The sequence below is a fragment of the Triticum urartu genome, chromosome 1A (genome assembly GCF_056163025.1).
Source record: "Triticum urartu cultivar PI428250 chromosome 1A, HENAU_Tu73, whole genome shotgun sequence".
NCBI classification, from domain to species: Eukaryota; Viridiplantae; Streptophyta; class Magnoliopsida; order Poales; family Poaceae; genus Triticum; species Triticum urartu.
In genome coordinates, this window is record NC_141873.1 from 18,937,485 (window position 1) to 18,962,012 (window position 24,528).

At 40.6% G+C, this 24,528-nt stretch overlaps 1 protein-coding gene across 1 annotated transcript; it reads right to left on the reverse strand.

Moving 5' to 3' along the window:
• Positions 1–4,684: 4,684 nt before the first annotated feature.
• Positions 4,685–16,357, reverse strand: LOC125543088 (ABC transporter D family member 1-like). Its single transcript, XM_048706335.2, has 25 exons — positions 15,863–16,357; positions 15,451–15,742; positions 14,675–14,899; positions 13,715–13,912; positions 13,138–13,592; positions 12,466–12,604; positions 12,305–12,383; positions 11,133–11,371; positions 10,729–11,033; positions 10,532–10,637; positions 10,287–10,448; positions 9,645–9,744; positions 9,462–9,570; positions 9,165–9,255; positions 8,815–8,939; positions 8,566–8,715; positions 8,398–8,470; positions 7,159–7,339; positions 6,913–7,071; positions 6,276–6,422; positions 5,984–6,184; positions 5,673–5,827; positions 5,538–5,590; positions 5,368–5,446; positions 4,685–5,210 (listed from the first exon to the last, which is right to left on the reverse strand). Exons 1-25 carry the CDS (start codon positions 15,922–15,924, stop codon positions 5,124–5,126), a joined length of 3,972 nt encoding a protein of 1,323 aa, XP_048562292.1. The 5' UTR covers positions 15,925–16,357; the 3' UTR covers positions 4,685–5,123.
• Positions 16,358–24,528: the final 8,171 nt, after the last annotated feature.

Here is a 24,528-nt window from a genome sequence, read left to right on the forward strand (position 1 = left end):
CGCGGGGTGAGAGGGAGGCAGAGGAGACCGAGGCGGCCGGGCTCCGGGAGTGAATTTTCATCGGCGGTGAGGAGGAGGGTGCTCGCCCTAGCGGCCGGCGACGGGGCGGACTGCTCAGGATGGGGATGGGGAAGCCGTACAGTTGCTCCAGGGATGAAAATTCAGGCGGGAAGCCGTGTGTTTCAATGCGGGTGCCAAAGGCGTAATTTGGTAGGCTTCGAGGGATCATATTGGCATCTATCAAAACAAAATCATAGTACACTCACAATGCTCACATACAAACTTGGCCAAATGATTGCCATGACGTGGTATTTGTGGTGGAAAAAGACGTAAACTTGTGCATAAGGAGATAATTCAAGATGCTAAGCAGATATCTATGGGGATACAAGCTCTTACGACTAATTATGTTATTGCTTCCTCTCCTATGCTTCCATGAAAAGGGGGTTGGAGCCGCCCCCCGGTGGGATTTGTGAAACTTAATGTTAATGCTTCTTTCGATCATGACCTTTTTAAGGGAATGGCTGGAGCGGTTCTCAGCGACGACAAAGAAAATTTTATTGCAGGGGTTGTTCAAGAATTGACTGGTGTGCGGACGTTCTCACGGCGGAAGCTCTAGCGCTTAGATTTGGGCTATCCCTGGCGCGGGCAGGATGTAATCGACTTGTCATCAATTCTGACAACTTAGAGGTCATCGAGACTATGAATAAAGGAGGAAGGTTAGCGTGAGTGGTGGCGGCAATTTTCGATGATTGTTATTTTATTGCTTGTGACTTTTCTATGTCCAAGTTTGAACATTGTAATAGAGAGACAAATAAAGTAGCTCATGAACTTGCTAGTTTGGCTATATTTTCTGATATTGTTGATTGGTTTGAGGAGCCATTGTATGAAATTGTACCCTTCCTCTTAAACGATGTATCGGTTATTTCGATTGAATAAAGTTAGTATGTTTTTTAAAAAAAACTTGGCCAAATGGGCCGGCCCGGCCCGGCCTGGGAGCTGTTTGTTTTGACGCGGGTGCAAAAGGCATAATTTGGTAGGCTTTGAGGGGTCATATTGGCATATATCAAAACAAAATCATAGTACACTCACAATGCCCACATACAAACTTGGCCAAATGGGTCGGCCCGGCCTGACCTGGTAGATGTGTGTTTCGACGCGGGTGTGGAAGGCGTAATTTGGTAGGCTTTGAGGGATCATATTGGCATCTATCAAAACAAAATCATAGTGCACTCACAAATGCCCACATACAAACTTGGCCAAATAGGCCGACCCGGCCCGGCCTGGGTTATATGGGCCAGGCGCGACAAGTACACGGGCTCTCCCTGGCCCAAGCATGGCCCCCTTCTAACACGGGCTGGCATGTTGGGCGGTTTAGCCCGCTGCCCTGTGTGGAATTCAGCCCATTAGGTTATTTTGGGCCTATATTTAGTCTATTATGTTGCATAAAAAACTGAATGGGTCGTGTCATGCCGGCACATGTGCCCAGCCTCGCGGCCCACGCACGGCCCTAGGCGGGCCATGTGCTGGCACGGCCCGACTATAAACATGTCGGGCCAGGAACACGGGCTATCTGACTCAACCATCCAAGCTATGCTCAGTGAGCTGAGAGCTACACTTAGTTTAGAAGCAAAATTGAATGCTTAAATTCTCTTTTGATAAGGAGCTAAAAATGCGGAAACAAAAATGAATGGATCGCCGAAATGAATGCCACACATTCATTAGTCAATTTTTTTCAAAAAAGATTCAGATTTATTATCAAAGTTAGTACAAAACACCTCGGACATAATAAAAATTACATCAAGATCTCTGGATCATTGAAAGACCACTGTTGCCAAAACGATTCACTGATGCACCACTACCGTCACTCCTCTAACGAAGTCGGCTTGACCTTTCCAATGGCAGCCGGACAGTCTTCTAACCGAATAATAACTAGATAAAGATTCTAATAATATACTTCCTTCGGCTGTGTTTATTTTGTTCCCCTCATATTTTGTGTCAAACTTTAACATAAATTTAACCAATAAAATATAAGTTTTATGTGGTAAAAATAATATTACTCTTTCAAATATGATTTTAGTCATATAAATTTCATGATATTTAATTTAAATTTTGCTAGTAATATCTATGGTCAAAATTAATCAAAAAATGCAAAAGGGGGTTATAAACCCGGGCCAAGAAAGTATGTAGTCTAGTTTAAGGTGTTGAAGTTTATATGTGGATTGTCTAGCCCTTTTTATCCATTCAGACTTTTGATTGCATTGACTAATGCATGAAGCTTAACAGGATAGGGTATTAGAGCCTAGGGTCTTGAGTTCAAATCCTGACTTCCGCAATTTATCCAAAAATTACTGTTGCACCAGCCTTTCGCAATTTATCCAATTATTGAGCCAGACTTTTGAATAACTACGAAAGAGCATCTCTAGCCCATCCCCAAAAGTTATATATGGACGATATTTTTGGTTTGAGGAATTAAGCACTAGCTAGCCCATCCCTCAAATTTATAGTTGTTCATCCCAAAATATACACCTCTAGCCCATTTGTCCTCCAAGGACAAGTCTCGGTAAAATGGGGCAAACTATAGCGCATGCGCCGTTGTGCACCTCGTCGCCAGCCATCCCTCGGCCCACCCCGCCGCCCATGACCCCCACCAGCTCGGCTTGCAGATGACAACCCTAAGTTCGGCCTTTAGTTGGCCGCATCAGTATTGACGCACACGTGGCAATTTTTTTCTTGAATGATTTGTCTAGGAGTAGCGCACTTTTTGTTGTTCGGCCTCTCTCCTCAATCAATCTAGACCTACTAATAAAGAAATTAGCGTTTTTTCTCGGTCATCCCGGAATTGCCCTCAAAGTTGCAAAATATTGCCCACCGATGTCACCTATAAGTAGTCCTGGTCATCTCCGGCCCGGCCCTGTCGGCCCACCCAGGCCCGGCCCTAACCAGGGCCTAGGCCCGATGGGCTTGCCCATGGGGCGAGCTTGGGCCTGAGTTTTGAGCCCACTAGCAGGGCCTGGATGGGCTTGGCATATTGGCATTTTAAGGAAGAGGCCCGGCCCATGGCCCTAAGCCCTAAGGGCTTTTTAGGGCTTTTTACTAGATGGGCTGGGCTTGGGCTTGAAAAGTAGGCCCGATGGTAGGGCCTGGGAGGGCCTAGGCCTCAGTTTTCTGCCATGGGATTTTTAAGGCCCAGCCTAAGCCCGGCCCGGCCCGGCCCATGGCCAGGTATACCTATAGGTGACAAAAAAAATTCACACAGGGGAATCCCTCGCCTGGGCTAGCCCATGGAGTAGGGACCTCCTATATGGTGCTCTACGCGTTGTGAGAAGGCGCAGCATGCCTGTTTCGGCCGGCCCATGTGCAGGCGGCTTTTTTTAATTAGGTTTTTATTTTACTTTTATTATTTTTTTCTACTTTAAATAAATTGGAACTTTAAAAAAGTTCCATTTTTAAAACAAATTGGAAATAAAATGTTCAATCAATTATAAATTGTTTGTGGATTCAAAAAATGTTCATAATTTATAAAATAATGTTCACGATTTTATAAAAATGTTAATGAAATTAAAAACTATTCATTATTTTGAAAAATGTATATTTAAAAATGTTAAAAATTGAAAAAAGATTGCCAATTCAAAAAATGTTCCTGAATTTTTTAAAATGTCCTAAAAATTAAATCTGTTCATGAATTACAAAATAGTTTATTGATTCATAAAATATTCGCTGATTCAAAAAATTATGATGCATTTCAGTAAATGTTCGTTTAATCAAAAAAGTATCTGTGAAGTTCAAAAATTGTGCCATCAATTCCCAAAAAATTGTTCGTCAATTTTTTAAAATGTTTTCTGATTTAAAAAATTGTTCACAGTTAATAAAATATTAATGGATTCAAAAAATGTTCATGATTTTTAAAAATAATCACAAATTTGTAAAGACTTCCACGACTTTGGAAAATGTCCATGATTTCAAATATGTCCCCAAGTTTTAAAAAAATGGTCATGATTTTAAAAAATTGTTCATGATTTCAAATAAATATTCGAAAATTCAAAAGGGTGTTCACTAAAAAGTAAAGAAAGGAAAAAGAAAAAACAGAAAAGAAATACGAAAAAGGAAAGAAAAAAAAACAGGCTCAAGGACCTTCCCAAAACCGATGAGAAAGAAATCAGAAAATGGGTCGGCCGGAAACAGGATCGAAGGCAGGAGGGGGTACACGCTAGGTCACTACGCGCCAAATAGGAAACTCCCACACAGTAGCGCATCGAAAAATACGTTTTAGACAGGGGAATCCCCCCACCCCCACCTGGGCCGGCCCACACGGCAGCAGCTGGAAAAGTACGTTTGTGAATCTCCTCACCTGGGTCGGCACGCGCAATGAGAAAGAGTGATATTGTATCTCGTAATGGAGGAAAATGTGATCATAGCCTTTGGCGATTATACAGTCCCTTTTTTCTTCCGTTGCAACATACAGTCCCTTTTGCAAGTTTTATACAACCAAACGCATATCATCCATACACGTGGAGAATGTAAAAGAAACATGCAATTGTAGTTTGGTAATGTCAACAACCAATACCGTATTGCACAGTTTTCTATGTCAACATGCAATTGTAGTTTGGTGATGTCAACAACCAATACCAATTGTAGTTTGCTTCCTTTTGTTTACACAGTTTTTGATGACGATGGCGAACGGAGATGACGGCAACAACAGCCAAATTTATTCCATATGTACTACACTAGCATGGAATCAATCAATAATAGGTTTGATGAATTCACATCAACAGCTGCTCTGAGATTATGTACTGCTGTTCTACACTCTCTTCCTACTTCACTCCACACCTCCAAACCGAAACACCTCCCAATCCTAAGTAACTGATTTACCACCGGCCCCTGCTCGTTCAACTGTTACTAAATTCGGTGTAGCTAGACTATGATTGCAATGTTCTGCGTCGAGTTCCTGAAGCGGATTCTTCTTCTTCTTTTCCGGCCTGCTTCATAGTTGTACAGGCTGCTACAGCTTCCAGACGGTCTGTGAAGGCGACCCGATATGAACAAATCGCTGCAGTAGCAGCAGCAGCATCTCCTGTGTGGCGTAAGTAAGTGAGAGCCGAAAAAACTCTAGCTGGCGGCGTCAATCAGTGTTGGATCTCGCACAGCTCCCAGTTCCCCTCGCCGTCGATGAGCTTCAACTCCACGGAGTGGAAGGGTATAAGAGCAGGCCTCTGCAAACAGAGTGAAAAGGAAGTTTCAGTAAAATACCGTAAATCAAGATTATATGAGAACAACTTTAAAATTCAAATGCAGAGGCTTCAACAAAGAACTGAGCTGGGATCGCAGCAGATACTTTACACAATTAGCGGGAATTGCACGAACACTTACTTGTGATGAAGTGATCACAGTTATGCCCATGTTTGTTGCTAGCCTGTACAGATGCTCTTCAACATCAACACTCGTAGCGCTGCAATGAAGTGCGATTTTTTAGGACCCACAGTAATTGATCAGCGGATGAAAATAAAAATGGTCAAAGAGTGTTGTGGCGCTGCACATACTTTGTGCACTCGTCGAGGATGCCGAATTTTGGATGGTGGAAGAACAAACGAGCCTGGAACAAAACAGTTCGATCAGAAGATATTAAGGGGACAGACACGGCAGTTTGCACAGCTTGCAGTGGAGTTAACACTGACCATCCCAAGCCTCTGCTGTTCTCCCAGCGACAAAACGTCTTCCCAGTTTGGGGTAGAGTCCCAACCTTCTCTCTCTAGAAGGTAGACCAACCGGACATTCACAAGAACCGTCTTCAGGTGGTCATCTAGCAACTCAGGAGCACTAGACCTGTTGCCTACATTAGCACAGCATTTCAGGTTACCAGGAGAAGCAAACATATAATTTACTACTCCATTTTTACAAGCAATTTCATAGTAAAAAGGAAGGATATGCAGTTCAATATATACAGTTTACGGTAATTCAATATGCCCATATTCTGAGTGGCACCTACTATATAATGAAAGAATCTTCATCTCTGCTTCCTCCCTTGACATAGGGTATATGATCTGATCCCGAAGGGTTCCCAAGCTGGTGTATGGACTCTGAGGAACATGGAACATCCCTTCAGAGGGCTTGGTAACTCTCCCAGAAAAGGCAGGCCATAAATCTCTGAGCACCCTAAAAACAGAGCTCTTCCCGGTACCATTGGGGCCTTCAGAAAATCAAGGTAAAAAGGTAAGTCAGCATGATTCACTGCCTTATAAAGATAAATGAAGGTTTCAGAGCACAGACAGGTGACATACCAGTCAAAAGAAGGCTTTTCCCTTGTACCACACTGCATGACAGCTTCCTAGCCAATAGCTTCTGCGATGGTGTTACAATGTCCACTTCATGGAATTCAATAATTTCGTCTGAGGCTGCACTAATGGCACTGGAAGGCACCAGAGCATCTACAGGAAACAATTGAAAAGCTGTGTTTAATTGGCGGAAGACATTGCTGTAACACTTATAAAATGATCATGCCACTAGCTAACTTAGGACATTACTGATATAGAATTATAACACAACCCAGTGTTACAAGTTGCCAACTCTGTGCGGAGCTAATCATCAATGCAAAAGAGTATCAATAACTTAACACAAACTTGCAACTTTTGGCGGAACATCAAATTCCTGCAACCATTCTATGTAGCACTCTATTATGTTTGGCATAGTGAGAAGGCAACCGGTTTTAGATCGAGACATGTGCCAAAGTTCCATCATATATAATATGCTAAACATGATGTGCCATAAGTCCATAACAAGCATGCTGTAGGAAAATGTCACATTTTTAAACCAAACATGATGCATGTCATACAGTAAGATTAGTTATATCCTGCAATACTAGTAGTGCAACCGCACTATTCAGCTGTCCTAGCCAAGCCATAACCAACTGAAACTTACCCTTTTGAGCCGCACGCAGAGTCTCCTCGAGCTCAAAGATCCGGTTAATCCCACCAGAAAGTTCAAGGAATTTTTTGTGCAACTCAAGAATATCGCCAAAGGCTATGAAGCTTTGTGACACCACTGATGCCAAGAACCGCAGAGCATGTGCGAGCTCCCCTGTTGCACAAAAGAGTAAAGGTTTTGCCAAGTTCAAGTTTAAAATAATCTACTCCTGACAACTGAAGCAATTTTATGTTGAGTAACCTTGTGTCGAAGTCAAAGCTCTGTCTCCCTTGTGCTCCAGAGCATATAACAAACTCAGACCCCATGTCACATTGTGCGGGAGTTGCTTTGTCACAAAATCATCAACAATACCATAAAGCCATTGTTTTCTCAACAGAACCTTTGAGTGGTTAAGCAATTTCATGAACTTAGCCTCGACCATCTGATATAAGAGAACAAAACCATAAGGACGGCAGTACGGCACTAATTCATCCCATAACAAAATAAGGCCAGGAAAAGCTATTGAAACCATCTTTTGATTCATAAGAACATAAAGGAATAGGAAATCATAAGCACATATTATAATACTAGTTGGAGTAAGCAAAGATAGCTAACAATGCTAGTAACACGGGGAAAAAGTTCAACAGACAAACAGCAAAATGGACAATTTGTGAATGGCCTCTGCTTATGCTTAAGTGCATTAGTTATATTTTAGCTTGTCCGACAGAGGGGAACGAATGGAACCTAGGGGTAGGTGCACCCATTTTTCAAAAATAAAATAAAATTGTAATTGCAAAATTGGTCAAAAAATCATGAAATTTTTTGACAACAAACTTGCGCAAGCATTACACTGGTAAAAAAAATTGCAAAGAAATGACTTTCATGATATTGTTCGCCAAAAAGACAACATCAGCACTATATTAGAGTTACTATTCACTCTATATTGTCCTTGATTATTCTAAAAAAAATTTGCTCAGATTTTTTAAGGGATTTTTTCTTTGTCGAAATTTTTATACGAGCACGCCAGTAGGTCAAGTTTGTTCAAAAAAAGTTTTGAAGATTTTGACTTTTTCCTGACTTGCTAAAAAAAATCTCGGAATGTTTTTTATCAGGTTCATCTACAACCAGGTGTATCAGCGTATTTTCCCTTGTCGATAACCTTACTTCTGGAGTTTTTTTGGCATAGATGCTTCAAGAAAAAGCAAGTAAATAGAATGCATAACCAACCTTTTTCCATTTTCAACAATATGGATGGATTAAACAGGAAGAAACAAGATCTGGAGCTATATATATACTAAATATCACCATGAGATTGTTTACTTCATACTTAGCAGAGTAGTTATAAAATTATGCAACTAGCATGCAATTACCAGATTTCACATATCGGCGTAGTTCATGATTCGAATAAAAATAGTTGACAAGAATAAAAGGTGAACAGACACTACCAACATATCAGTATATATACTTTAAAATTTTCTCATCCAGGGTTAAGAAACTCACAGCTTTTTCTCTTGAACCACCACCAAAGAAAGCGATTGATTCAGCATGAGTCCGCAGCCTCGAGTGCATGAACCTAGTACACAGTTCACCAGGTTAACCAACACTCCAAAATTCTTAAATCAACAAAAAGTCAGGTCTGACAAGAAACAGCAAGGAATCAAACATTACCTGAATGTTCCTTCAAGTTCTTGTTCCTCACTTGCAAGATGGCCAAAGTCGGGTGATATAGCTCTCAGGAAACCCAATCCTAGTAACATGTAAGCATACAATATACCAACTCCTCTTCGGCCAGACAAAAGCTTCATTCTCCATGTAAACCTAGTGAGTAATATACATTGACATTGTTACGCTGAATTTTACAAGCTAACCAAATATTAAACCGAGTAGATATCAGTGCTGATTCCAAGGATAACTCACCAAAGAATGTCAACTAGTGGTTTTACCATTCCGGTAACCAAGCCAGCAAGGTCAGTGGTCAACTTATCCACATCAAGTGTTAGTCTTTGGTCTGCATCGATACTTTTACCTGACATATTGAATACCTGAAAACATATGCTAGAATAACTTAGCTTCAGTCAAAAGTCGAAATCCATAATGTTAACTCCGATCGACATGCAGTCTTATTTCACAACCAGATCTCATGCACACCAAGAGACATCAACTGAACAAAACCTTGTCCAGACCTCCAAAAGACTTATCCTAACAGACAACCCTTCCCACGCATCACCGAGAGACAACTTGAATACAAGAGCAGATACAGGATATACCTTGTAGAATGCATTTCTTCTCAAATAATATTGAAGCAAATGGTTGGTCAAGCGAATTCGCCATCCAAGGGCAAGTCTTGAAGTAAGGGTTCTGTGAAGACATAAATTATCAAAACCATGAAGTTAGACATACACGGAAATAATCATCAACCGACCAAGCTTAAATTTGCATGCCCAGAAGAACAGTCTGCCAAGCACCAACCAAAAGCAGCAGGTTATTCATTTAAACCAACTTAGAAAATGATTATGCATGATCCCATGTCAAGAGAGTCTACTGAGTGCACGTAAACCAGTTACCTCAGAGATGGTGCGACGAAAGAATTTGCAGCACTCTGCAGAACACTGACGCCAACCAACCGAACGAAAGCAGCTTTATCCTGCTCCAAGACAAACTTCACAGTAGTCCCTGAAGATGAGATGAATCAGACAAGAATTTCATGTATAGCTCTTCCGATAATAGAAGATATTGAAGAAACCAACCATTCAGTGAAGCAATACGATCCGAGATCACGGTGCGAGAGAAAATAAGTAGAGCAACAGAAAGCAACTGCCCTCCTTGTTTGTCCAGTAATTTAGGAACCTGGGAAGCAAGATGAGAACATATTAACATCTGATATAAGTTTACTTGAGATAATTTCATATGCTTCATCCCATATAAGTAATGTCAGGTTCTTCCTTAGTACTCCCTCCTTCCCAAAATGTAAGGCGCGCTTGATTTTACACGGCCTTTGATGCACAATTTTGATCATTAATATATATCAACGTAGATGAACTGAATGTGTATAAATGGTATCGTCGTATTTGTCTTGCAAAACAATTTTACTTCATATGTCTTTATACTAATGTTGTAGGCACAGAATAAGTAAAAATTATAGTCAAAGTTATGCCATGAAGACCAGAAAAAGTCAAGCGCCTTATATTATGGGAAGGAGGGAGTACATGTATTGCCTCAGTATACTCGAATTCTCAAATTGCTATCACCTGCTGATGTAAAATCTCAAAATTCTAACATCTCAGATACAAGAGTGACTAACTATTAACAAGATGCAGTATCCAGAGAAACTATTGACTCATTGGAACAAAAATCAAAGAGAACAAGTTTAAGCATGAAACAGAACATACCAATATTTTGAGCATTGCAGCTGCTCTCAGAGGGAGAGGCCTTGGGGAGCATTGCAAATGTGGGATTACAGGTGTTCGTACTGTTTGCCCTGTTTCCAACTTGGGGGAATTTGCTATGACCTTTGTAGAGTAGGAATCCTTGGATCTTAATGAAGCATTGCTCTAGTAAAGAGAATACATAGAACTGTGTCACAGCCAAGATTCGATTAATAATAATGGAATAGACATACCAGGTAATTATATACCTTTGCCCTGTTCATAAAAGCCCTTTGAACAGTTAGGGCATCCGATTTACGTTCAGTTTCCAGTGATGTAAGTTCAGACTCTTCAGTGTAAAAGGATGAGTCATCCCTGCAAAAACAAGTGTGATATTAAACTTACCGTGAATTAATTTTGGACAAATAAACATTCAGTGAATTAGTTCAGGATGTATACCGTATACCTTCTGTGCTGAACATCCCACCCTCCTTCACCGTCCAATGACAAAACAATATTATGAAATGCAACTAACGCTGGGCGATGAGATATTGTTATGCATGATGTTCCCATCGCTCGAACCTTTTTGCAAAAACGTTCTTCCATATCAATTGTCACAGCACTAGTACACTCATCAAGAATAGCAAACTTTGGCTTATGGTAGAACAGCCTGGCCATTCCTAATCTTTGTTGCTCGCCAAGGGATAGCTCATCGCCCCAGTTAACTTCCTTGTCAAGAGGATAACGTTCTAGCAAGTATTCCAGATCAACCTGTAAAAGGAGCATAATTACGAATTCCAGCAGGTTATGAGACATAACTCAAGAGGCCATGATGTAAAATACAAATAGCATATCGATACGAAGACTTACATTCTTTAGAAGGTCCACCATGCCATCATAGCTAAGTGGTTCAGTCTCCTGATCTGCTGTGAGAGGATAGATTAGCTGTTCGCGAAGTGTGCCAACAGCTGTGTATGGTCTTTGTGGGACATAAAAGATTTCCTTGTTAAGATCGGAACCAACACCAGGTTTGACAATATGGCCAGATACTAGCGGCCATAGGCCCCCAAGGACCCGAAAAAGGGAGCTTTTTCCACTACCATTGGGACCTGAAATAATAACAAAATGTCAGTGTCAACACTTCACTTATATGGAATTTCATGCAAACATGCATGGATTATGAACAGTTGGACACTGAGAGTTTGGTTGTACTAGATAAGTTTAAGAATATAAGCCTCCTTTCAAGTAGATGCACTTAAACAGCATATGCATGACTTTTGCGTCGCCTACTGTTGCAGAATCCAATCCTTTTCCAGACTTAAAACCCGGAGTGGTAACTCCTACTACCTCTCTATCAAAATATAAGACGTCTTTTAGGCTAAACTAGCCTACAAAAACGTCTTATATTTTGATATGGAGGGAGTAGTAAGTAGTAACTGAGCAGATTACCAAATGATTGCCTTCAATACAACATTAATCTGATTGATGAATCCAAAATTGCAAACTTGCAAATGCTATATTATCCAACTTTGTTTCATTGTTTTTAATTAATCTTCTTTCAGGAAGTAGTGTTCAAATGTATGAAGCTGCGTGTTTTCAAATTACTACAGAACCTAACATATCCTTGTATTTACGCCCAAAGGGTGTATAATGGTAAAAGCAGCAGCCTATGAGCTCCATAAATATCTGAAAACAAAATAGCAAAAAAGAAATGCCATCATAGATAATTACAAGATCAGTTTGCAGTTTGATACGGAAAAGACTTATTTTGCTAGTAAAATGTAAGTTCTCTTTAACTTCTAGTTTTATCAGATTACTTAAGGCTATAAGAGCTTGAAACAGAGAGGCCAGACATGAAACTACTTCGACATATCCTGTTTCATGGTTCATTACTGCAGGCAGTCTGATATCTGGATATGATTTACAGATGCTCTAGAACATGTAAAAGAAAAATGTGCATGATGCTACATACATTCTCATAAGTACTGAGCATTGCAATAGTTAAGCCAATAGTCCAAATTCATTTGGTAGGAGAGGATTACCGGTGATTAAAAGATTAGATCCAGTTTCTACTCGGAGAGTTAAATCGTCAACCAAAACATTCCCAGCGGGTGTCACCACCTGTAATCATTTCATATCAGAATGATGGAATTATGTATGGAAACAGAAAGCAAATGTGCTCCTCCAACCATGCTATTACTACCTTAACACCGGAAAATTCTATATGGTTTGCTTCGCTGATGTAATTCCCGATAGAAGAGCTGTGATTCAACGATCTATCACGGACCCCAGACAGCTCACGTGAAACATCTAGTAACTCACGAATCCGGTCTGCATAGCCACTGTCAAATTACAGTGAAAGTCCATTGTCAATCATGTCACAAAAAATATCAGAACTCGAAGACAGCAGAATAGCATCAGAGACAGTAGGTCACAGGACCACAAAGTTTGCCCTGCAAAATTACGACCATAGTTGCATATATAGGCCACAGTTGTCTAGATATACAAACTATAAAGAAGATAACCCATTCAAATAATCCTAAATACGGAAGGTCCCAGTGCAAAACTTTAATGGCTCTGCCAGTTCTCATACACTACAAGATGCAAAAGGTTATTAAATCCAACAATAGGTAACAGGTCAGACTGAACAAAACACTACCATAAATTGTGTTGTTTCAAAGAACTCTTAAAATATGTACAAGGATGACAAAGAAAAACATAAGCTCGCAATATATCAGCAAGTACTTAAACATTTTCACTTCTATCAAATGTCTATACTTCTGAAAGATGCAAGCAATGTATCCTAAAATAACAGGATTGGAAATGAAATGAAACTATTCAGTGCTATGAATAGTATTCGCGCAGATGGATTTACCTCAGGATATTCAAACGCCTAGAGCTGATAGAGAGGGTCCCGAGAGACTGAAATAGTGCTATGATCACGCTCGTGTGGTATCGAAGGTTACTCAACATATCAGCCCTTCCTAGTGTAGATGAATCAGGTCTAAGGTCGCCGGAGAAGAACGGTTCGATAATAAGAACAACTGCTACAGTGGCACCGAAGTACTTCAGAAAGAAATCTTGAATCATGCCGAACCACCAGTTTTCATGGAGTACATGCTTCAAGTGCCCAACAAGAGCTCGGAATCGGTGCATAATATGATATTCTTCTCTCTTCTCACCACCATAAAATGCTACACTCTCAGCATGAGTTCTTAAGCGTGAATGAAGTTGACGATACTCCCCTTCTAAGTGCTGCTCTGTAGATTTCATCTTTCCAAAAGCAGGAGAGAAATTTCTAATTGCTCCACCAGCAACTAGTATATATCCCTGAAAGCATTTTGTCTATTAATACATTATAGGAAAACCAAGGAAGCAAAACATATAAAAATTGAGCATTGCTCCTCATTGGTAGGGGTATTATCGTGTATTAAAATAATATCAATAATTACCAGAATCCAAAGCATGTATTTTGGGCTAGCATAAGAACAGAGACGCCAGGTATATATCAACCCTTCTGCAACTGCAGCCAGATCATCCTGTACAAGTTCACTAAGTTCAGAACAGAACTTTGGTATATCACTCGCAATCCTTTGCTCCGGGTTTGATATTCGATGATCCACATGAGAGATCTTGTAGTAAACCATATTCTGGACATACAGAAGAAAAAGCAGCAAGATATTAACACTGTATTCCAAAAGATCAAACTATTGATTAACCTGTATTCTAAAAGTACGTGCATGCACCATATGAATCTTCTGTATTTTTATAACAATTCTTCAGAAAGAAGAACATGAACTGATATGGCCACTACTTCAACATCAAATCAGAAAGAAAAGATATGACTTGACATGGCAACACAAACACAATTGACACCATCTCCAATAAACTAATAGAGAAAGCAAATTCAGCTAGCATAGAAAAAATGCTACTAAAGGAAGAGGGAAAGGAAGCAAAATAGAAGAAACAGTAAATAGATTGCTTCATGAACAACCTAGAAGAAACAGCTAAATATCACATAAATGAGACTGCTCATATTAAATTGAAAAGGAATGGCACATGAAAACTAGATCAGTAATCCCCCAGTACTCTATAGTTTTGGGTTTGGGGTTTTGGGTTTGTAAGTTTATATTCAGCTAGCAACAAGGTGCATGTATGTTATTCTTTCATCAGCTTGTTACATTTGCAACACTGGCAATACTTTTAAGCCACTGGTTATTATAACCCATGACATAATCCTCCCGAGCATACTGACTCGGAACAATATGAGTCCATTTTGCTTCTTATTTTGCAAGAAACCATAAGTCCACTGATAGACAGAAACTTGGAAATAAACATTAACATATTCTGGAGACGAACACAAGTGAGGAATGTTCAACCACTACATAAGCAAAATTGATCAACTGGTGTACCTGGAAATAATCGGCATGGACAAGGTCTGTTAAAATTTTCTTGAAGCGCAAATTCAGAGACCCAGTTAAGTATTTTGAGGTCTGGTATACTGCTGATTGGAGAAAGCATAAGATCAGATTTTCTATAATTAGGCGTGTAAAGGTTGGAACCCGCCGAAGAAATGCCGCTTTAAACAGAAAGCCTTGAACTTTTGCTAATCTATGCCCAACAGCAGTACGCAGCACCTGAAAAGAAAACATACCAAAAGTAATGTCTCCGATCATTAAATACGTAGTATGCTTCAAATGCCATCTTAAAATACAACAGAACGCAGTAGTATCACTGCTTTTCCTATATTGTCGCATCTGTGTACTACATCATATTGAGAACGTTCAATATAGGACAACAGGAGTGAACTTAGCCATTTCAAATATCACCAATCAAACATATGAAACGTGTATTCGCTTAAACTGTGCCACTGGGGCACTGCAGAAGTAACAAAAATGGGTCTTCTCCAACTTGCTATATATTTGCCTGCTCTATTAAGGAAGTAGAATAGGTGTCACAGATCCAAGCAGTATGCTCTACGATGTCCTTACTATTAGCAGGACCAGCATGATTGCAGGCCAGATCAACGGTTACAAAAGTCCTTGTTTTTTGTACGCATACCAAAAAAGGGAGCTTAATTATTGTGCAAAATTTAAACTCAAACCTAGCTGTTCGCTTCTTCGGGCATGGTAAAAACATGACATTGCTTATGAAGAACTACCAATTCTGCAAAATTCTCTGAACTTACAGCTGTCAGCATCAAGCCAAGAAGGTATCGCGTGCCATTCGGGCCAATCTTCTTGAGCAGGATAGCGGCCAAGAAATGCAAGGACTTGAGCGCGCTCTTCCTCCGCTTCGACGTCCCGGCCAACCGGCCATCCGTGCCGTTGTGACCCGGCCTTTCCCCATTCCTGGCCAATGCATCATCACCATCGTTGGCGGCTTCCGGACGGCCTCTCCTCCTTTGGCCTCGGCCCGACCGCGCGTACGCCAACGCCCCGCCAGCGACCAGCGCGCCGGAGACAACCGCCAGCGTCCTCCTGCTTCCACCCAAAATTGACAAGATTCAAGATTCCCCCCCAAAAAAATTCAGATACCAATCAGGGGAACATGGTAAGGGTTGAAAAAGGACAGGACTTTGGAGCTGAGCACGCACGCACCTCCGGGACGCCAGGAGCCCCCGCCCGCGCTCGGTGAGCTGCAGCAACTGCAGGGACGGCATCTCCCCGGAGCAGCAGCAGGCCGCGAGGCGCGACCTCCCCGGAGCAGCAGGCCGGGCGCGCCGCCGGAGGGGGGGAAGATCTTGCTATCTACGGCAGCGGCGCGTGAGCCGCCGTGGAGCCGAGCCGCGCCTCCCTTCCTCGCAGCGCATCGTCGCTGGCCCTGCCTGACTTCGTCCGCCGGAACCGGGACGGGACCAGAGAAGGGGCGGGTCAGCCGCCTCCGAGGAGATCACCGCGGGAGGGCGCGCAACCGGTGGAGGGGAATCTTGAGTGGTGGTGACCTCGATCTCGGCGGAGAGATCCCCGGCGGTGGGGGGTGGTAGATGCCGGGAAGCAAGGGAGGCGGGTAGAGGAACAGAGGAGAGGAGATTGGGGGAGTAAAAAAATGGTGAGTACGAGAGACAAGTTGATGAGATTCAAGAGAGAGGGTGTGACAGCGATGGAGAGAGAGAGAGATTTGGAGGAGAAGACTCTTCGCAACTGCATCTGCTGCAATTTGCAAAAGCATCCTAATCATTTTTCTTGTTTTTCCTCTCTCTTTATGTGCTTTTTGTGTGTCAACTGTGCTGTGTTTTCTATTTTATTTGAGTTATTTCCGTAATTTAGAATTTCTACATAATAATATGTATAACTCAAAGTCGAAACCTGGGTTCAGAATTAGTAAGGTTGCGTCGATGCGAGAAGAAGGTATTAGTGACGAGACATGGTGTTTGACTTTTGACTAGGTCCTTTGAATCTATGAGCCCAAAGAGTGAAGTATATATCAATACTCCGAATGGTATCGCGGAATACTTTGGCATTTCTTGGATTTAAAACCTTTCATAGAACGGTGAGAGCCGCAGTTGGCCAGGTGAGTAGATGGCAGCTCGAGTGATTGTACATGTCCCAAACCCGTTCTACCGAGTTTGGGGAAAAAACCATAGCAGACTCCGCACCTGGGTAGGAGTCTGGCGAAGATGGAGAGATGGTCGTCATCTTCGTAGAGAGAGGTGGGCGTCCTAAGCGTTTTTCTTGTTTTTCTCAATCTTATGTGCTTTTATTGTGTCAAGTGTGTTATGTTTTTCCATTTTTGATGAATTATCTCCATAACTTAATGCTTTATAATAACTTGTATATATAACTCGAAGCTGAAACCCAGGTTCAAAACTATAAGGTTGCGTTGATGCGAGAAGAAGGTATTAGTGGCGAGACATACTGTTTCACTTTTGACTAGGTCCTTTGAATCTATGAGTCCAAAGAGTGAAGTATATAACAATATACCAACTGGTATCACGGAATACTTTGGCATTCCTTGAATTTAAAACCTTTCCTAGGATAGGGCGATGAGAGTCACGGTTGGCCAGGTGAGCAGATCGCGGCTCGAGTGATTATAGACGTCCCAAACCCATTCTGTTGAGTTTGGGGGGATGAACCATAGCAGACTCCGCACCTGGGTAGGAGCTGGACAAAGATGGAGAGGTGGTCATCGTCTTCGTAGAGGGAGAGGGAGGGTCCCTATAGAGATTTAAGAGAGTGTGTGTGTGGCGGTGGTAGACAGAGATTTGGAGAAACCTCTTTGCAACTGCATTGCTACAATTTGCAAAAGCATCTTAATACGTCTCCAACGTATCTATAATTTTTGATTATTCCATGCTATTATATTTATCTGTTTTGGATGTTTAATGGGCTTTAATATACCTTTTATGTTATTTTTGGGACTAACTTACTAACCAAAGGCCCAGTGCAAATTGCTGTTTTTTGCCTACTTCAGTGTTTCGCAGAAAAGGAATATCAAACGGGATCCAAACGGAATGAAACCTTAGGGAGAGTTATTTTTTGAATAAACGCAATCCAGGAGACTTGGAGTGGACGTCAAGGAAGCCACGAGGCAGGAGGGCGCGTCCCCACCCTCGTGGGCCCCTCGTGGCTCCGCTGACCTACTTTTTTGCCTATATATACTCATATACCCCGAAAACATTCGAGAGCACCACGAAACCCTATTTCCACCGCCGCAACCTTCTGTACTCATGAGATCCCATCTTGGGGCCTTTTCCGGCGCTCCGCCGGAGGGGGAATCGATCACGGAGGGCTTCTACATCAACACCATAGCCTCTCCGATGATGTGTGAGTAGTTTACCACAGATCTGTGGGTCCATGGTTATTAGCTATATGGCTTCTTCTCTCTCTTTGGATCTCAATACAAAGTTCTCCTCGATTCTCTTGGAGATCTATTCGATGTAATTCTTTTTGCGGTGTGTTTGTCGAGATCCGATGAATTGTGGGTTTATGATCAAGATTATCTATGAACAATATTTGATTCTTCTCTGAATTCTTTTATGCATGATTTAATATCTTTGCAAGTCTCTTCGAATTATCAGTTTGGTTTGGCCTACTAGATTGATCTTTCTTGCAATGGGAGAAGTGTTTAGCTTTGGGTTCAATCTTGCGGTGTCTTTTCCCAATGACAGCAGGGGCAGCCAGGCACGTATTGTATTGTTGCCATCGAGGATAAAAATATGGGGTTTATATCATATTGCTTGAGTTTATCCATCTACATCATGTCATCTTGCCTAATGCGTTACTCTGTTCTTATGAACTTAATACTGTAGATGCATGTTGGATAGCGGTCGATGTGTGGAGTAATAGTAGTACATGCAGAATCGTTCCGGTCTACTTGTCGCGGACGTGATGCCTATATACATGATCATGCCTAGATATTCTCATAACTATGCGCTTTTCTATCAATTGCTCGACAGTAATTTGTTTACCCACCATAAAATTTGCTATCTTGAGAGAAGCCACTAGTGAAACCTATGGCCCCGGGGTCTATCTTCCATCATAATATTTTCCTATCTACTTTCTATTTCTATCGTTGTTTATTTTGCAATCTTTATTTTCCAATCTATACAATAAAAATACCAAAAATATTTATCTGATTATCTTTATCAGATCTCACTTTCGTAAGTGATCGTGAAGGGATTGACAACCCCTTTATCGCGTTGGTTGCGAGGTTTTTGTTTGTTTGTGCAGGTACTAGGGACTTGCGTGTTACCTTCTACTTGATTGATACCTTGATTCTCAGAAACTGAGAGAAATACTTACGCTACTTTGCTGCATCACCTTTTCCTCTTCAAGAAAAAACCAACGCATGCTCAAGAGGTACCACATCCTAAGCATTTTTCTTGTTTTTCTCTATCCTATGTGCCTTGTGTCAAAATTGTGTTATGTTTTCCATTGATGAATTATTTCCATAACTTAATGTTCTTTTATAATAACTCGTATATATAACTCGAAGCTGAAACCCACATCAGAATTATAAGGCTGGGTCGATGCAAGAGAAAAAGTATTGATGAAGAGATTATATTTGCCTTTTGAGTATGTCCTTTAAACCTACTAGTCCAAAGAGTGAAATCCACAACAGTATTCCTAATGGTATTGTCTAGTGCTTTGGTATTTCCTCAATTTCAAAACTTTCATAGGACGGTGAGAGCCACGGCTGGCCAGGTGAGCGGATCACAGCTTGAGAGGTCGTAGATGTTCCGAACTCTTTCTATCGAGTTTGGAGGAATGAACCCTTGTAGGCTCCTTGCCTAGGTAGAAGATGAAGATATGATCATCATCTTCGTAGAGTGCTTGACTGCGTGCGCAAGCACTAGTTTGACCAATGTGCTTGCGAAGTAGATTGTCTTTGGTGTTTAGCTTGTCCTTGTACAGAAGCCAACAAAAACAACACTTTGATGGGGACCCCTGTAGTTCTAAATTGGACCGACATTGAGGTTCTCGGTGCTACATATATTCCAGAACTGATAGATTGTACTTCCGAAAAGTAGAGGTGAACATGTATTTTCCAAGATAAAGGGTTACAGAAGATTATTTGGGATATTACCACTCTCGAGCTCTCCCGGATATTGGAATACCGTAGTAAAAACTTCACGTGGCTTCTTGATGGAGGTCCTTGTTCTTCTTAAGAAATTGCTCATGATGTGTCATAGCAGCATGCAAACAAATTGATGAGATTCAAGAGAAAAGGGAAGTAACGACGAGACAGATAGAAATTTAGAGTGAGGAATCAAAACCTATTGTACTCAGAACAAATTCATGCAACCTCATTGCTAATGTACCCTATTTGCAAGAGCATCCTGGGCCTTTTTCTATATTCTTTTCTCTTTCAATTGTGCTTATCTCGACTGTTTGATGCTTATATATTTATGTTGGATTTATTTATTTATTTAATGTTGGAGCACACAAGTAAATAGTATGCATTGGAAATATATATTAAAGGTGTGGAACTTTTTATGTGTGGTCTCTAAGACAAAAGGCGAAGATGATTAACATTTGAGAGAAATAACTTTGCACTTATCATCCGTCCCTATATACCAGAACATTGAGGTACCGGCTCCTCTATGGCGGGTTCTTGCTCTTTAGTGCATTGATGGAGCATTCTTGCTCTGCTTGTGGACTTGCTTATGTTGCATCCTAGAGCATGCAAACAAGTTGACGATATTTATTTAAGATAGAGATAATGATGGCGAGAAAGAGGGAGTTTGGCTAAAATCTACTGTCTAGCATGAACGCACACAACTGTGTTGCTTACTTTGCTCATTTGCAAGAGCATCCTATACGTATTGTTTGTTTCTTTTCATTTTTAGTTGCGCTTGTGTCATGCCTGATACTTCTCTATTTTGATGAAATTACTATGGTTTAATATTTGACTACACATGTAATCAATGAGCATTGAAGAAATTAAAGATGCATAACTTTTTCTGTTATTTCTAAGACAAAGGGTGCATAGATGATAGCTTATATTTGAGATATTTACATTTCTTGATCTCATCGTGTTCTCCTGAATGAAAGAACGCTAAGATAGCAGCTCCTCGATGGAACATTATTGCATTTTAGCTCCTTGACGAAGCATTCTCTCCTTTTCTTATGAAATTATTCATGTTATGTCGTAGTGAATGCCTGACAAGTTGTTGAGATTTAAGCCAAAGAGAGAGTGGCAACGAGAAAGAGAGAAATTTGGAGAGAAGGACTAAGAAATACTATAATTGGCATGAACTCGCGCAACTTGTAGCACAATTGGCTCATTTCCAAAAGCATCATTTTTTCTTTTTTCTTGGTTCTTTAATCTTTTACTCATGCTTGTGTCAACGGACTGGTGCTTCCCTATTTTGTTTGAATGTCTATACTTTTAATGGTTTTTTGACGAAACTATGCTTTTAATATTTCACTAAATGCATTATAGATAATGCTCTTTTGATAAACTCAACCTAGAGAACAATCCTTTGTGGTTTCCAATAAGAAAACTTGCCAAGAAGATGTAATAGTACATTTGATTAATGATTATATTTCTCTAGAGCTTATCGTGTTGTACTAAATAAAGAAACATTGTAATGACTAATGATATATCTATCGTCTCTCTAGATATCAGCATGTTCTCCTGCATAAAAAGCACTGGCAAATGATGGCATTTTTTTTATCATAAGATGGTGCATTCGAGCGAATCAGTTATTGGCCCGGTGACTAGTTCTTGCTTTGCAGATGGAATATGTTTGAGTTCTTCACTTTCGAGCTTTATATATCATGTTTTCCTAGAAACTGAACATTGCTGCCTCATAACCTTCATATGGAACATTATTGCTCTTCTTACAAAATTGTTCATGTTCCATGGACTGCATCATGCTAAGCTTGGTTTTTTCTCTTTAGAGAGAAAATATGCCTTAGGCGAGGAAAAATATGTGCCCTCTCATGATCTACCTAGTTTTCAATCTATTGTCATAAGATATTTAAGGTCGTTTCCATCCAAAATCATGCGAATTAAGCCAACCAAGTAGGCGGCGATAATTACGCAAAACAAAAGCCAATTAATGTTTCTATGAAGAGGGCAAAGTAGCAAATGGTTGGAACAAATCTGGCCAATCAATGTCACAACAGAGAAATTTGGAGCGCCACAATTTTTTTCACATGGATCATGTGTATAGATTGTATAAAACTAAAATAGTGTGGATACACATACATTGTTTCTAAATCCCTATGGTAGGTGCACATGAATCCTCCTCATCAAAGACTTTATAAATGTGCTCCTAGCTTGTGGGTCCTTACATTTTGAGATTCCCCACATGGCAAAACCGTTATTTTTTTATCAATCATATGGAAAACTCGACACCTGTCCACTTGTGGAGCAGGATACCCCATTAGTAGAAACAAAAAAGATCCCACAATAAAGGGAAACAAAAAAAAAATTCAAATTACTCTACATGTGATCTAGGAAGTGCATGCAACGTTAACGTGTCCGCGAAAAAACATAAAGAAGTGCATACACGGGATCTACCTAGTTTTCAATCTACTGTCATAAAAAAATAATGTTGTTTTCATCCAAAATTGGGTAAATTAAGCCATCCAAGTAGGCGGCGATAATTACATAAGAATAAACCTTCTATGAGGGGGTAAAATAGCAAATGGTTCAGAACAAATCCAGTCAATCAATGTCACAACAGAGCAATTTGGAAGCACCACATCTTTTTTCACATGGATCATGTGTATATTTTTTTCTTGCGAGGAACATGAATCATGTGTATAGACCGTATAAAACCGAAGGAGTATGTATACATATACATTGTTACTTGCACATGAAACACTTAAACAAAAAATCCCACAATAAATGGAATAAAAAAATTAAATGATTATACATATATATAATCCAGGAGTGCATGCAACGTGTCTGAAAAAAAAACGTACAGAAGTTACAAAAGTATGTAAAGAAGAGAGAGGAAAAACAAAGGTGCGTGCAAAAACAATAGAGAATTTGCTTAAGGGCCGGTTTGGAAGTGTGCCACATGTACCGTCGGTTGGGGCGTCGATTTTAATTTGATGATGGACCCCTTTCCCCCCCCCCCCCCCCCCCCTCTCTCTCTCTCTCTCTCTCTCTCAGCTTCCATGTACAGTGACCACACGCACCCTTCAGCGACGATGGAGCTTAGACGGCAAGCGCCCAACAGAACCCATGGAGAAGAAATTAAGGGGACGCAACGCGGCAACAGCAACGTGTGTCGTGCTGGGCACTTCACCTCGCTTATGTCGTGAGCTTCCATGCACGCATGCATCTCCTTGTTCCTCCTCCTCGGCGACCAAATTAAAATTGGTGGATCGCTTCTAGAATCTATCCAGCTAGGCTCCGGCGATTTACCCCACGGTAAGATCGATGTGACGTTGCAGATTTAGTAAGCTCCAGCTGCTTTTACCTCATCCTTTGACAGTTTTAAAGTTAATTACACAATTTATAACCGTTTTCTCATCCGGATTATCTGATGATCATGTGGCAAAAGTTTTGCCATATTTAAGCTTTCAAGAGTGGTCTGCTAGGTGGATCACGGTCGTCATATACATACGGCGAGCCACGTGTGATTTTCCTCCTTTTATTTTGATTTTTTAGTCTGGACTGTTTTTCTTTTTGCGGGGTAGTCTGGAGTCTGGACTGGTTCGTGTTCATGAGCCAGACACATCCCACGCTCTCCCCTAAACTGTTTAGCAAAACCAACTGCAAGATATGATGCGTATGTACATCTGACGGCCGTTAACAACAATGCGTCCAAGTAAGTTAACAGCAATGCGTCCAAGTAAGTCAGTCGATCTATTCATGCGTAGAAAAAAAGTAGAAAGAAAACTGCGACATAGCACGCTACGTGTACCGGATGACCGAGACTCATTGTTAGATCATCTACTATATCTAAATAGTTAGCCCCTTCATTACTAGGAATTCTCTTGCTTCTTCTTAAGCCACACCATTCAAATTAGTCATTGAATACTAGATGAGTCCACAATAGCCATCCGATCTGCACATTAGAAGTTGCTGGACCTACCACATGTAGTAACTGACGCACGCATGCATGCAAATGCATGTGGTAATTGCCGTCTCCATAGTGGGAAGAAACTTCGACTAGTAACATGCATATGTTACTAGTCCATGTTACTACCTTCACAGTGGGAAGTAACTTCGATCAGTAACATGCATATGTTACTAGTCCATGTTACTATCTTCATAGTGAGGAGTAACATATATGTAGTGTCACGCAACACTTTATTTATTAGGTTGTAGACTCATCTTATCTTGATATATGTGATGTTACTCATCTTATCTTAATATATGTGATGTTACTCATACTCCCTCTATTTCTTTTTAGTTCCCATATAAGGTTTGGTCAAAGTCAAGCTTTGTAGAGTTTGACTAACTTTATATTAAAAATATAAACATTCACAATACGAAATTAATATTATCAGATGCACCATGAGACGTATATTCATACTATATAGTTTTAGTATTGTAGATGTTCATATTTTTTTAATATAAATTTGGTCAAACTTTATGCAGTTTGACTTTCACCAAATCTTATATGCGGAGTAAAAAGAAACGGCTATCCACTATGACTAGTAAAAAATTTCTTGGAATGCGCTATGTTACTATCACTCCGACTATGACTAGCCTATTAACTAGCTATGTTACCGCATGACTCTCTTTATTTATTTATTACTTGCCACATCATCTACTTTGCATGGATATGTGTGATATTACCATCTATGTCACTTTCAGTGTGGGTAGTCTAAATAGTGTTTTGATCAAGACAAAA